At 36.9% G+C, this 15,372-nt stretch overlaps 1 protein-coding gene across 2 annotated transcripts in view; it reads left to right on the plus strand.

Annotated features, from left to right (window-relative positions):
- Window positions 1–15,372, plus strand: part of GCC2 (GRIP and coiled-coil domain containing 2) — a 32,508-nt gene that overhangs the window by 6,813 nt on the left and 10,323 nt on the right. For both annotated transcript variants that reach the window (XM_026096932.2, XM_064503312.1), the window contains exons 6-17: window positions 30–2,525; window positions 3,210–3,279; window positions 3,991–4,091; window positions 4,166–4,264; window positions 6,049–6,168; window positions 7,421–7,585; window positions 7,959–8,063; window positions 8,642–8,804; window positions 9,349–9,449; window positions 9,580–9,657; window positions 11,384–11,521; window positions 13,674–13,795. In XM_026096932.2, the coding sequence (XP_025952717.2) occupies window positions 30–2,525; window positions 3,210–3,279; window positions 3,991–4,091; window positions 4,166–4,264; window positions 6,049–6,168; window positions 7,421–7,585; window positions 7,959–8,063; window positions 8,642–8,804; window positions 9,349–9,449; window positions 9,580–9,657; window positions 11,384–11,521; window positions 13,674–13,795 (3,758 nt within the window). The remainder of the gene's footprint in view (window positions 1–29; window positions 2,526–3,209; window positions 3,280–3,990; window positions 4,092–4,165; window positions 4,265–6,048; window positions 6,169–7,420; window positions 7,586–7,958; window positions 8,064–8,641; window positions 8,805–9,348; window positions 9,450–9,579; window positions 9,658–11,383; window positions 11,522–13,673; window positions 13,796–15,372) is intronic.

The following is a 15,372-nucleotide window of genomic DNA, read 5'->3' on the forward strand; positions in this document are numbered from 1 at the left end:
TGTATTTAATAACTTGCATGTTTCTTTAGGCTGCAGTGGCTAAGACAGAAGAATTGCAGAAGCAACTGGAGCAGTCAAGTATTGACTCTGAGAAAGAAATTAAAGCTCTGAAGAGCGAATTAGTAAATGCACAATCCAAATACAGCGAGGATTTAACAAAGCTGAAGAAAGAATTAGAGGAACAAGTGAAGAAACAAATGGGGCTTGTAGAACAAATTGAATGTCATAGTAATAATCAAGAAGAAGTGAAAAAACTACAGGACGATGTTCAGAGAATTAAATCTGCTTATGAAGAGCAAGTTTTGTGTCTGAACAAGCAATTGGAAACTGTGAATGATGACAAAAATAAAGAATTGGCAAATCTGCAAGGAACTATTAAAAGCAATTCTCAGTGTTACCATAATGAAATTAATAACTTGCATGAAGAGCTTAAAAAACTAAAGAGTGCCCATCAGGAAGAGGTTTCAGAGTTGATGCGTCAGATTGAAATATCTTCGAAAGAAAATGAAGAAAAGCAGAACCAGATAAATCAATTGCAGAGGAATTTGGCAGAGCAGGGTATAATAAAAGAGAAAAATATGGAGGATGAAGAATATGCTGGTACTGACCAGCATGAATGTGACTTAGAGCAGTTAAGAGAAGTCCTACATAAAAATACAGAAAAACAGATAGATGTTGTAGATGCCCAAGAAGAACCTTCTGTAGAAGCAAAAATGGAAGAAAAGGTTAGATACCTAGAGCATAATTTAGAAGAGCTCCAGTCTCAACAGAGTATATTAAAAGATGAGCTAACCTATATGAATAATGTTAAACTAAAATTGGAAGAAGAAATCCATCGCATAAAGGATGAATATTTTCATGAGCGGGAAGACTTGGATTTTAAGATAAATGAATTGCAGCTTACTAAAGAAGATTACTGCTGTGTAATTGAAAAACTAAAATCAGAGCTTCAAGCAGCAAAAGACCACTGTGCAATTGCTGTAGAAGAGCATAAATTTGAAACTCAAGCTTTGAAAGAGCAACATGAGAGAGCAATTTCTAAACTAAATACAACTTTGTTATCTAATGCTGAAAAAGAAAACATGGCATTAGTCTTTGAAATGCAGGAACTTAAGGAACAACTTGAAAAGCTGACTCAGGAGAAAGAAGAAGCAGTGTCCAATTACGACAGCCTGCGAGAAACACTGGAAACTCTACAGACTGAGCTAGGGGAATCTGCTGGAAAGATCAGCCAGGAGTTTGAATCAATGAGACAACAGCAAGCTTCTGATGTTAGCGAACTACAACAAAAACTCAGGGCTGCTTTCAGTGAAAAGGATGTTCTTCTTGAAACTGTAAATCGCCTCCAGGAAGAAACAGAAAAACTGTCATTTAATCAGCTTGAGGTAGAAGAACTTAGATGTAAAATTGCTAGCCTTCAGGAGGAGAATGAAGCTATAACAAGCTGTGTCCACCAGAAAGAGACTGCCATAAAGGAACTGGAAGAAAAAATAGTTGTTCTTGCCAGTCAAAACCAGGATATTTTAAATGAAGTAAAATGCTCAGGTAAAGAGAGAGACACTCTTCAGGAAAGATGCAAGCAAGAAGAAGAAAAAGTTCAGGAACTTCAGCAAGAAGTAGATGATATTAACCAGTACAATGATGACCTGAAAAAAAAGGTAAATGAATTAACAGAGAAACTGAATGAAGCTTCAAACAGGAAGAGTGAAAATGCACAAATGCTAGAGCAACTGGAAAACCAAATTAAATCTTTGGTGCGTGACAGAGAGGACCTTTCATCTGAAGCAGAGAGTCTTCGTGAGGAAAATAAGAAAATCATTCAGGAAAAAGGTAGATTAAGCAAAGAGCTAGAAAAGATTACATCTGAAAAAGAAGCTTGGTCAGTGTTGAAAGAGCAATCTGAACATTTAGAAAAGAAACTACAAATGATGACTGCAGAAAAAGACCATTTATCAATGTTACTTGAAAGTGAGCAAGCGCACAGATCCCTTGTCAGAACTCAGTTGTACTGCTTAATTGAGCAAGTGGGGTCTAGAGTTTCAGATTCTGAGGAGGAATGTGATTCTCTTAGCTTAATACAAACTGCAAATGAATGCTTGGCAAAAATGAAAGAAGAACAATGCCTTACTCTACAGAATGAGGAGAAAGCTCTTCATCTGCAGCAAGAAGTTGAGAGACTAGAGCAAGAAATCGTAGCTCAATATACAGAACGTAGATCTCTACTTGAGGACTTTGAAAAAGAGAAAGGTCTTCTAAGAGAAGAATTGGAAGGAGCATTGGCTGAAAAAGAAGCACTTCAACTTGATATCCAGGAGCTGAAGAATGCCAGTGAAAAAAAAAGGATTGAAAATCAAGATCTTTTGGTTCATATTGAAGAGATCTCTCAAAAACTTGCTTTTTATGAAAGTCATCTACAAGAACAGCAAAAAGGATCTGCTACAGAAAAACAAGGAGACCTAAATTTCCTTCTGGAGCAAAAGGAAACTGAACTTAGAAATATGAAAGATGAACTGAGTTCTCTAAAGGTTATATTTTGTTATTGAAGTATACAGACTAAACCTCTAAAGTCTTCAGAATTAAGGTTCAAAAAATACTTTCATTCTTTCTCTTTTTTTTCCTTCTCCTTTGGCTCAGAGTGAGTTTTCCTTTTAAAAAGCACACATTTCTTAGTATCCCAGCACCTCAGATTCCCCTCCCTTTTGCTGCCAGGGGAGGAAAAAAAACCCAACAAAACCTCCCCACTATTTTCACCAAAAGTTTCTTGTACTCAGTTTTTTTTCTCCTTCTGTCAGTACCCCACAAAGTGATCATTTAACTAGATGGACTAACTGACCTAAGAAGCTTTCGCTACAACTTTCTATGACTGTATCTCAAACAAAACTGCTGCTTGATCTGCAAAGCTATTGCTAACTTCAGTTTCATGGACTTGACGCTTATGTAAAATTGATAGCTGGTCAGAATTAAGTCTCCCATCTTTTGTTTTTGGACAGGCTGGAAAGCAGCTGTTAAAAGGTTGGAAAGTTTTCCTTTTAACATAAGTATGCTTTTCAGTTACTGTGCTAGTATCAAATTGTACATACAGGCTTTCCTGATAATCAGAAGGTAGACATAATTCAGCCATAGCTGGAATTTTTATTGGTTTGTTGAGGAAAAGTAGTCAACACAAAGAAGTGTTTGTAATATTTCTCGTATGTTTGCTTATAATACAGGAGTTAATGGAGACATTGACTGGGAAGAATGATCAACCATCTTCAGTAGCAGAACTTCAGGAAAAAATTGGTATCTCTCTCCCTGTTGTGATTATGTAATCAGTTTTTCTCTTTTGGATTGCTGAATACTTTGAACTTTTTTTTTCTCTGTATAATTACCCTATATTTCCTATGAGTTGTGGGAGGTCGCAAAGTAGATATCCAAACAACATCCCTTCCATCAAAACAATATTCCTTCCATTAGGGATTCAAAATAGTGTTAGCAGTTGAAATCTGTTATCATTTGGTATTTCTTAAGATTTTTAGTTTCCTGTCTACACTGGTTATAAATAGTGTAGTGAATTTCTTTCTTTCTTTTTTCATATTAAAAAGAAAATAATTGTGTCACTGGGAGTCTTTAAGGCTGCTAAGAGGAGAGGAAAATAATACTTTCCCCAGAGGTACTACTGCTTCATTGCAATTATTCCAACACATTAGAAAAAGTGATTGTAAGTTGTTACAACCATATGTAGAAGTAGATGGGAATATGACTTTTACCATAAACTGTAATGAAAGTTTCTGAAGCAGGGAAAGTGTGTCCCCAAACTGTCTGTGTGGCTAGATGTTTTATCTTCAAACTGAATTGAAGTGCTTACCAGCATGAATTTGAAACAAAACAAAACATCCAGTGCCAGTGGGAGATACTCATATCTTTCATTCAGTTATTTGTGTCATAATTGAATTTTATTTCATTTCTCAGGGTGGGGGAGTGATATTATTTATTTTCTTTTATTTACTTTAGGAAATCTGGAAAAAGAATCTGCAGAAAAAACAGAGAAGCTTAATAAAATAAAGGTTGTCGCTGTAAAAGCAAAGAAAGAATTAGATACCAGCAGAAAAGAGGTACCCTGACTGCTTCTTAATGTGAAGAACTGCATGTGGGGTTCCATTTTAATGACACAATTCTTTGTAATAAGGTGCAGACTCTGAGGGAAGAATTGGCATTGGTTCGATTAGAAAAAGATCAGTTGTCCACTTCGATGAAAGATGTCATTCAAGGAGCTGAAAGCTATAAGGTAAGATTAGCATAATATTTACAAAAGACAGTTAACTGTCAGAAAATACTTCACTAAAGTACATTTGGCAAAAGAATTCAGTGCAGCTGAATAGCCAGATCAAGAAATGTAATGTTCCAGTAATATAACTGTCTGCTGTCGAAAGAAAATAAGGCACTTCCTTTCTATAGGATGTTATTTACAGACCTCCTTTTAGATATAGTACCATAGATATCAAACAACAGGTTGCCAAGGCATATCTGTCTTACAGAATTTTTCAAACTACATAAAATTGAGAATCAGTTAGAAAGTCCTTAAGTGGTAAAGACACAAGCTGATGATTGGGGCACATTTCTGGGCACATGAAGGAGAAGCAGGTGATGAGGAACAGTCAGCTTGGATTTACCAAGGATAAATCATATCTGACCAACCTGATTACCTGCTGTGATAAAATGACTGGATTTGTAAATGAGAGGAGAGCAGTGGATGTCATTTACGTTGACTTTAGCAAGGCTTTCGACACTGTCTCCCATAATAGTCTTCTGTCCAAGTCAGGATGTTATGGTCTAGATGAGTGGGCATCTAAATGGGTTTAAAAGAAAGAAAGGGGAAAAAAAGAAAAGTTGGATGGTTGTGCTCAGAGTAGTGGTTAGTGGGTTGTATGATGCCTGGAGGCCAGTAACAAGTGAGCTATTGCAGAGGTTTATATGGGCATCTTCCTGTTTAACTTCTTTATGAGTGACTTGGAGTGTGTGCTCATCAGTGATGCCAAACCAAACTAGGGGCAAGAGTCAACACACTTGAGGGCAGGGCTGCCATTCAGAGGGACTTAGACTGGCAGGAGGAATGGGCCAACAGAAACCTTTGGAAGTTCAACAAAGAGATGCAAAGTCCTGCATGTGGGAAGGAAGAACCCTTTGCTGTGATACAGGTTGGGGACTGGCTGGCTGGGGAGCAGCTCTCCTGAAAAGGATTTGGGGGTCTTGGTAGACAGCAAGCTGAGTGTGGGCCGAGAATGTGCTCTGGTACCAAAGGTGACCAGCAGCATCCTAGGCTGTATGAATTGGAGCAGAGCTAGTAGATTAAGGGAAGTCATTCTCTCCCTTTGGTCAGCACTCGTGAGATGACATCTAGAATATTACATCCTCTAGTCTTGGGTGCCCTAATATACAAAAGATGTTGATAACCTGGAGTGAGTTTAGTGGAGGGTGACCAGGATGGTCAGGGGGCTGAAATACATGATGCATGAGGCTGAGGGAACTGAGTTTGCTCAGCCTGAAGAAGAGAAGATTTCAGGGGGGTCCTAATAGCAGTCTCCCAGTACATGCAAAGAAGTTACCGAGAAAACGGAGCCAGGTTCTTTATGGCAGTACAGGATGAGAGACAACAGTCAGAAATCGAAACGAGGGGTTCCAACTGGATATAAGAGCAAAATTTTTCACCATGAGGATAATGAAGCATTGAAACAGGCTGACCAGTGAGGCTTTGTCATCTCTTTTCTTGGAGGTTTTCAAGACCTGATGGGACACAGCGCTGAGCTGCCTGGTGTGCCCTCACAGCTGACCCTGTTTAAGCAGGAGGCTGGACTAGAGGCCTCCTGAGATCTCTTTCAGCCTGAACTACTCTGATTCTGTGAACTCAAAAGAGTTTCTGCCAGAGCCTATAATGGAACTATAGCTTTAGTTTCACTCTATTTCTGATGTTGCAATAAGTTAAGTAAGTGCCTGAGGTTCAAAATGTAATCAAGATAAACAATGTATATAGTAAAAGTCAGAGCTTTTTTTTTTTAATGTGCATGTGCTAAGAACCTTTTGATGGAATACGATAAGCAAGGAGAACAGCTGGATTCTGAAAAAGGCAGAGCAAATAATCTTGAACGTCAGATAGATGACCTCACAAGACAGCTACAGGTGTCATCCCAACAGGTTAGTTCTGTATGTGTATCTGAGCTATTCATAATTACAGTAAAAGTTATCTTGTCTATTAAACTGAAGTTTCTTCCTGTGATTGTTATATGTAGTTCCATAACCTAAGTCCATTTTGGGTAGTTACTTGAAATTCTTTTTTTCGCCAAAAAATCTGGTGTCTATCTGGGCTGTGACAAACAAAGTTAGAGATACTCAGAATGATTTCATTCTTTAATGGAAAGGGTTTAATTTATCTCAAGGCAACTCACAGAAAAGAGCAGCTGATCAGCACTAGCTTCAGTTAGACATAATTCAATTTTTTTTATACCTGATACCTCCCATAGTATCAAATGTACACAGTGTTTGATACTATTGTATCAACATCAAACTGCCATTGGTATTGCTCTAATTCCCCCCCCCCCACACACACACACACACTTCTCATTAAGCACATTAACCTTAAAATGTTAAGGCTTTTTTCTTCTTTTCTTTGTCAAAATATGTTTTTGTTATTTAATCAAAAGAGAGTTTAAACTAAATTAATCATGAGATTTTACATCATTCACAAGAATTGAGACTTTGGTGCACATGGTGGAGTACTGTAGCAGAAGTCAACAGAGTCTAAGATGCTAATTAAGGAGCTGTGAGACATGTTTTGCAAAACTAAATGAAATAGTTTTGGATTTTGAGATTCAAACTTCTAAGCATAGAGAACTACACTGCTAAACTGCATTGAAGATACACCTAGGCCACTGTGTTCTTATAAATGGAAGCTAGTAGTGAATAGCATAGGAAGAAATGAAGAATTTGACTCCATAATCAGACTATATGCTACAATTTTTCAAGTTGTTACGGAGTGTTTTGTAAAGAAGACCAGTGCTTAGGTGTTTGGCAGCCTCCTTCGTTTACGCCTCCTCCTTAACCTGCACAATAGACACTGAGATAAAATATGGAAGATTGCAAAATAAACCTATTAAAATAATTGCAATTGTAGACCAAATACAAGATACTCAGAATATTCAAATACCCAGATGCTCTGAACAAAATAATCTGACTGTGCTGGTGACTTATTTTAGCCCTTTTTCTCAATCTTTTTCAAAACAATTAAGGTGGACAAGATTTTACAACATTGTAGTTAAGTATCTGTAGGAATGCTGTTTGTAAGGGAACTGGATGGAAATTGGTGTTTGTTTTTTAAATATGGAGAGTATCTTGTTGCACACAAATTCAGCCTTTTTTTTTTTTAATCTTTCCACTGTGATCATTTTAGCATGACCAGTTACAGTCTGCTAATGAAGACCTCCTGGCTCGTGTTGAAACACTGCAATCTAATGCTAAGTTGCTGGAAGCTCAGATACTGGAGATGCAAAGAGCCAAAGCAAAAGTTGACAAAGAACTGGAAGCTGAGAAGCTTCTAAAAGAACAAAAAACAAAGGTAATAATCTGTAGAGATGGTAAATGGGATGAAGCATTACTTAATGTGACTTTCAGTAGAGTTCTGTAAGCTCTATTGGGTTGGGTTTTTTTATAGAACAAATTCTACACTTTTTCTTGTTGCCTGACTCAGCCTTTTTTGAAGGCTCTGTCTGTTTATTGAGACAACTTTGCAAACCCATCACTTAGAGTAGATTGGGACTTGTGACAGAATGTGAAACACTCCCTGATCTTTTGTGTTGTTCTCTGGTGCACAGTCATTTCTTGAAGACTTCTATCTTCATTGTGCATGTGGCATACGTGCACAAATTTGTGTACTATGCTGATGTGTTTTGAAATCAGACTGTGTAACTGAAAAGTGCTTAAAACTTCAGGAGCATAGTGGTGCTGTCAGAGAACTAGAGGAGCTTCAGATGCAACTTCAGAAGGAAAAGAAGCATCTCCAGAAAGCCATGCAAGAACTAGAGCTGGCCAGAAAGGTAGAGTAATTGTTGCTGTTCATATTAGTGCTTAACTGACTACCAAAGGTTTTGGCCCATTGTGCTGTGTTGAATGCCCTTGAAAGATCCTCTGTGTTCTGAGGACCCTAGTGTCCAAGGTATGCAGAAAGGAAGAGACAAGTTTTATCCCTGGTTCTGTGTTTAGAGACCTGATGTGTTCTTTTGTTTGTTTTTTGTTATTTAGCTTAGGTTATGCAAAATACTGAGTAGAAATGGGAATAGAATTCTGATCTCTGGAATACTCTCCAGAGTTCTGGTGCATTATCCAGAACTTGTTCTTGTTGTACTGAATGGAGGCAGTAGGGACTAGTACCTGCAAAACTTTCACTGGCAAAACTGTTAAAACTAGTAGCAGGGTTTTTTTCCATGTTTTTGGTTTTTGTTTGAAAACATTAATTATTGAAGGTATGAAAACTTGGTGGGCAGGTGGTGCTTGTGGATGGATAGGATATAAAGACTTTGTTAGCTGGGGAAAATAGGTTTTTTTATATATTTTAAAATTCTTTCACAGCAGCCAAGGCAGATTAAGTTGTAACTTCACTGTGTATAACTTGCAGGATGCTCAGAAGAGTACACTGATGGATATGGAAATAGCTGATTATGAAAGGCTAGTAAAAGAACTTAATCAGAAGATCACTGATAAAGACAGTAGAATAGAAGATCTTGAGCAAGAAAAGGTGATTCAGAAACAGAAGCAAGAAACCCTACAGGAAGAGATAAGTGAGTAAACAATAAACAGCAGGAGTCACTATGGTATAGTCAGTAATGGTGTAACATACAATTCGGGAACATTTTTCTCAAGTCAATGGCTGAGAGAGAAGTCTACAGGGAATACTGAACAGTTACAAAGTCAAAATTCCTTTTCCATAAAATAAACTCTACTAGGTCATAACTCTCTTGATCTAGTACTAAGAAATAAAAGCCGAAGGGCCTACTTAATAAAGTGTATTACTTCTTAATCAACTCAATCATAATTTTGAAGAGTGAGTAATTGACAGGGAGTTTCAATCTGACATACCACTCTGACAAAATTTTGCTAGTTAATGTTCTTAAAATGTCATTTCTTCCTATCCTTAAGTATAAGTCTTAAAGCAATGTTATTTATTTAGAAACCTATGTGATACTTATGCTGAACTTATTCCAAGCTATTGTTTGCAGCTCTCTTAGGAAATCTGTCAGAATTTGTTTAAATATTTTTCCAATATCTTTAAGGAAATACAGGGGGGAAGTTTTTCTTGAACATAATTGCTGTTTTCTGCATTAGAGTCACTTCAATCATCTATGCAACAGGATGAGGAAAGAAATGCCAAGATAAAACAACTGCTCGTGAAAACCAAAAAAGAACTGGCTGATTCAAAACAAGCTGTAAGTTCAGATGTTAATGACTATATAGTCTGTTTTTAAACCAACTTTTTAAAATCTGGACTTGTAGCTGAATTATTAAGTTGCTGGTTTTTTTTTTTTTTTTTATTAACTAACTAATTTTATAATGCAGGAAAATGACCACCTAATGCTGCAAGCATCATTAAAAGGGGAGCTAGAAGCCAGTCAACAACAAGTGGACGCCTATAAGGCAAGAAACTTCACTTCTTTTACTAACAAAGGTTTCTTACTTAAGTAATAAGGGTGTGATTTGTACTGGGCAGATTGGATATTTCTGAAGAATGCAAACATGCTATTTTTAGTACCTGGTCACTGGTTCTATTTCTTCAATTAATTTTGTCTTTTTGCTGCTTCCCCAAAGTGTTTCCCCTGTGATGTGCTTTAAATTGCCAATGTAAATGGGAGCATTTAGATGACGTGGAGTAAAGAAAATAGTGGAAATAGAAGAGAAAGCACAAAGAGTGACAAAGATGATAAGCTAATTCCGTATGAGGAGATAAGTGGGCTAGAACTCTGTCTGTTTATCTTACTCCCAACTTATTTCCAACCTTCAAGAGCCTGGGAGAAAGATTTGCAAAATCAGATGCATTCCCATGTCACTTGGCAGTGCTGGACAGAATATCAAAAGCATAAGAAGCTAAAGAAAAGTACAGCATTGCAGTAACTTCTAGCTTTGACAGTAAGCATTTCAAGGCCTTCCTAAGCCATGGGTAGCATCTAGCTGTCCTGTTTTAATAGCCAATGATGAATCTTCCTTCATTAATGAAAACTTCCTTTTTAAGCTTGTCTTATGTTTCTGGGATCTCTAACACCTGTGGCAGTGGGCTCTTTCATTATTAACCATTGCATGGCAAAATACTTCAAGTAATTTAGTTTATTTTAAAATATACACAGTTTTGAGACTTGTGCTTTCCTCTCTGACACCCTGTCCAATTCACCTTGTTGTATTTCTGCTGCAGAATTGTTTGTGCACTGATTTTTTTTTTTTTAATCATGAATGTTTGAATTTCTACCAGATTTGGAAATAAAAGAAGTGAGATTTTCTATGCAAGCTGATGGGTTTCTCTCTCTAAGTGCTATTGATAGCTTCTAAAATACACCATTCATGAGCTGTTGTACTTCTGCATGGAATCCTTGCCCCCCTCCCCTTTTTTTTTATTCACAGAACAGTAATGACTAGAGGAAAAAAGCATACTTACATGTGTGCTTGCGCCTGCATAGATGCACACATACAGCATGATGATCTTTGTATTCTCGCTCAATATGTGGCTTTGGAATTTTTATTAACGACTTAAAACCTAATTCTCTTGCACATTTTTTATATGCTGTTAATTTGTTGTGTTTTGAAACTCGGTATATAGCGTATTCATTGATTTGAGAGGACGGTTAGCTTGCTGCTTACTTTCTTGTTCCTTTCCTTTCTCTTTCCCTCAAAAGAGAAGATGGATCAATGTGAAGCTTGAGACCAGGATAAATTTTAATTATGTTCTTTAAATACAGAAGCTGCTCAATTTAAAACAAAAATAAAATTAAAAACATTGTCAGTGAAGTTCTAGTAACAGTGTTCCTCATCTGTGTAAATCTTGTTGAATGGACAGAATAGGAATTGAATGTAATGAAAGGTAACAGGGAGAGGAAGGAAGAGGGGATGATTTTCTTAAAAGATGTTGCCTCCTACCACAGCATTTTCTTCTTCACTTGTCTCTTTAAATAACACCTTTTATTTTCAATTAAGCACAGTGCAACCTATGTCCCTCCTTTATGCTATTTTTTAATTGGATTATAATTTTACATTCACCAAACTTGCGCAGAAATTACTATAATAGAATCCTTTGTGCCCTGTGACGTATCCCCTTGAAGAGAAAAGAAAAATCTCTGTCATATTTAAGATTTGGGTTTCAAACTGACTTTTTCAGATTCAAGTGGCTATGCTAGCATCAGAAAAGCATAAAGTCCAAGAACATCTGCGAACTTCTTTGGAGCAACACCAGCGTACATTGACTGCTTACCAGTTAAAAATTGCTGCCTTGCAAGAAGAATGCAGAACAGCACAGGTACTCTGGTAGGAGAAATAAAGTTAGACCCTTTAGAAGGGAGATGAACTTCACTCAGTGTCTGCTTTTCTAAAAATATTTTGCAGGTTTTTTACTCTTGCTTACTTGTCTGTCAAAAATTGGGAATTATCTCAGTGTTTGAAGCACTTGAGCGGTGGTATAGAGGACAAATGGACTCTGTCCTGATTGTCATGCACCACTTCTGGTGGCATGTCTGGACTGCAATCTTATATTCCAGTAGGTCTTTTTGCCTGCATTAGAACTGAAAATCTTGTGGTAGGGTGAAGGAGAGAGAGTTTATTTAAGATGATCAGCAAACACACTGTGGAGAGAAGAGAAGTATCATTAAGGCCTTAAAGAAAAGGTGGGGGGGGGGGGGGAAGGGGGACCTAAAAGACAAACCTGCAATGGAATATTATTTGTTCCATGTAAGAACAGTTAACATATCTATCACTTACAAACAAACAAACAAACAAGAACCTCTATGGAAAATGAATTTGCAAGCACCTTTTAATATGCTGCTTTATGAGCAGCTTTTTAATTGGAAGCTGAGCTATACATGAAAATGGCACTATTGCTGAGTTACTTTTTAAATTATTTTTGGTCTTATATGACACTATGTCAGATATTCCTGGAAGCTGGCCTTTACGTGGAGAAACCCACAGGTTCAGAATATAACAGGACTGTTGTTCTATTGAAACTGTGTTTATGTAGCTTACTGCACCACACTACACACTGTTGCATGAGAGGTGTTGCATGAGAGATGCAAGTTAATAACAAGATTTGAATGCAGCCTCAATAAATTTCTAAACTATAAGAAGGTGAAGTGAAATGGGCAAACTCTGTGGTTGCTGCTGCAGGAAACTTGCCTGAGTTGTACTGGAAGATATGGATCACTATTTTACAAATGCCATCTTTATCACTGAGGACTTAAGGTATACTTATCTGTAGTCACTTGCTTGTTGATATCGTGAGACTATTCAGGGTGTAGATCTACCATGATGACATGTCTTAAAGCTGTTGGGAGACCAGCCTTCCTCTTTAGGTGCCCTATATTAAAAATAGGGGTTATTGACACAGCAGATGGAAAATCTCGTCCAAAGGAAAGATGGACATCAAAGCAGATAATAGGTTAGTAGGCAGAAGTCAAGCTGACATTTAAGGGTGCATGCCTGAGGACTTTAAAATATTGTACAAACATGGTTTTACTGGAGGAAAAGAGAAGGATTAAAGAAAATGAGCACAAATCTTTCAGGCTCCAGAAGAGCTGGAGCAGTGACTAGTTAGGCTCAGTACTGTGGAAATTCACTCACCAGTTCAGCTGAAGAGAAATAGACTAAAATATCCTATTATCCAAGAGGATGATTTTTTTAATCTCAAGGATGAGTAATTAATTCATCTGAAACTATGCAACTCCCATGAGCTTCTCTTAAGAGCCAAGAATGAAAACCCATGTCTGATTTCGTAGAGGAATACACAACATGAGTACTTGAAGGTTGGTGTTTTTCAGATGGGAGTAGTTTTTGCTATATATACCGCATGCTAAAGAATGAAGCCACTTTTTTGTGAGGTAATTCTCTGTATGTCTGCAAAAGCCAAACTCATGTATCGGGTAAGTTAAGAAGAGAAGACAGACCAAATACTCTTAGAAAGGTCAACTAGAATACTGTATCTTCCATTGTGTTACCAGTACAAGAGTGACTCAAACACTTCAAAAGAGTGAATAACTTTCATATGACTGAATTGCGACACCTGAGTAGTTCAAAAGGAAAACAGGATTATGCATTTATTTATTTATTTATTTTTCCCATCTTTGTCTTCCCTTAAAGCTGTTTGATAGAGGAGTCCTTTGGTTGTGAATCTGTTGAATGTAACTTTTGAATTTGCAAGATAATTTTTTGATAACTGGTATGTTATAATACCAGCGTTCCCTTAAGTTTATTTTTCAAGTTTTATTACACTGTTTGATTTAAAACTAAAGAAATGTGTTCTGTCATGGTAGTTGTCATTTTAGTTATCCATTCAAAAGAAGGAAATGCAACTGGTACTTCCTTTATTTGATATTTTATGCAAGATGCATTTCACTTTAGAGAAAATAAATGGGCAGTAGTCAATAGCATAATTTATTGCGGGTTTGTTTCCTGCGTAATAGGTAGAACAAGCAACTGTTACTTCCGAATTTGAGAGCTACAAAGTCCGTGTTCATAATGTTCTAAAACAACAAAAGAATAAATCTGCTTCTCAGACAGAAACTGAAGGAGCCAAGCAAGAAAGGTAAAACCAAAATTATTTTATATACATAGAGAAAATACTGATTCCTGGGTATTGTTGATCAGAGACTAGCAAAGGCAAGCACAAGCAAATTCCACTGTTTAACTTTTTGCTTGAATAAGTAAAATGACAGAAGGGAGGCAGTTTGCTTCCCCAGTTCCTTTGGTTTGAATAAAATTGAGTTGATAGGAAAAAAGAGCTTTCTTGTCTCTAACCTGAGTTTCTAATTGTTGCTCTAGCTGTCTGAAAAGAAGGTCATCAATTTATACCACACCTTAGTCTGTAACTGATACTATGTTAGTTTGTAATTCCTTGATTTAATTATCTTTTGTTCAAACAGGGTTTTTTTTCAGCAGATTACCTGTTGTCACAGTGCAGGGGAGAAGTGAAGTGTTAGGAGGATTCTCTTTGTTTTCAATAAGCAGAGTTAATCCTTGCTTTCTGTGTAAAATTGACATGCCACTTTCTCTGACATAAAGCATTGCAGCAAAAAGTTGTTTCCATCTTAGAGATTGCTACTCTTCTGCTGAGCTCATTTTGAACTTTTGCAGGAAGTAAGAATTGTTTAGTGTAGATAAAGCTCTAGCTGCCACTTCAGTCGTCAACTTAGACTTTTCCATCAGATTCATGAAATAATAGGATCTTACCAGTTGCTGTGTAAGGGAAAACGTGAAAAGTTGCATTGCCAGAAGTTCCCTGCAAATCATTTAAGTATAGTTGCAAGTCAAGTAAGTTCAGAGCCACTTCAGAAAATCTGTCCAAATACTACGTGACTAGATCTGTTTCTAAAAGTTCCTATAAGTTGTTTTTGTAAGTTGTTAATAGCTGTCCTTAGTGACACACTGGGCCTTTATGCATAAGATGTCACAAGTAATTTCTGGCACGGATCTGGAAGTAGTATGTACGATTGCTGCTGAAAATCCACCAGAGGGAGACTTGTGTTTTGTTAGAGAAATTAGGTGGGATTTTTTTGTTTTTTTTCCATCTCCCTCTTCGTTTCTCTGAAGCCAACAAACTGCAAAAGTTGTATTTCATTGTCTCTCCTTTTGGCAGAATTCTGGTATTGTTAAGATATTGTGAAAGAGGATCACTTTGGAAACTAAGTAGACCAGTGATCGAGCAATAAACAAGTGGCAAACAATTTTCAAAGAAATGATTTCTGAGTATCAACTCTAAAGGTTAACTAGATATGTAGTTTAGGAAATGATGGACATGACTGCATATGAAAATACAGAAAGCATAGAGTAAGAATGTGTTTGTCTTAGAAAAGGATGAAAAAGTTCAATTTTGATTTGTGACCAGCATTGTTTACCCATTTCTGTGGATCGATGTTGTTTTCTATTCCTTTGTTGAAAATCTCCTCCAACCACCTCCTCTTTCCTGTGTTCAGTCTCATCAAAATGATGTTTATTAAACAAACAAAAAACCTCCCTCCCTTTTAAGCAGAAATTGATTTTTTTCTCCCATCTGCATCCCATGTATTACTCTCCTTTTTGTTTTATTCCTCTGAACTTCTTTGAAGTAGAGGTTACAGTAGCCACACTTTCTACCCCATTAGTTGTGTTTGCAGCCATTCAGAC

This window comes from Dromaius novaehollandiae, chromosome 1, assembly GCF_036370855.1.
Source record: "Dromaius novaehollandiae isolate bDroNov1 chromosome 1, bDroNov1.hap1, whole genome shotgun sequence".
Taxonomy (NCBI): Eukaryota; Metazoa; Chordata; class Aves; order Casuariiformes; family Dromaiidae; genus Dromaius; species Dromaius novaehollandiae.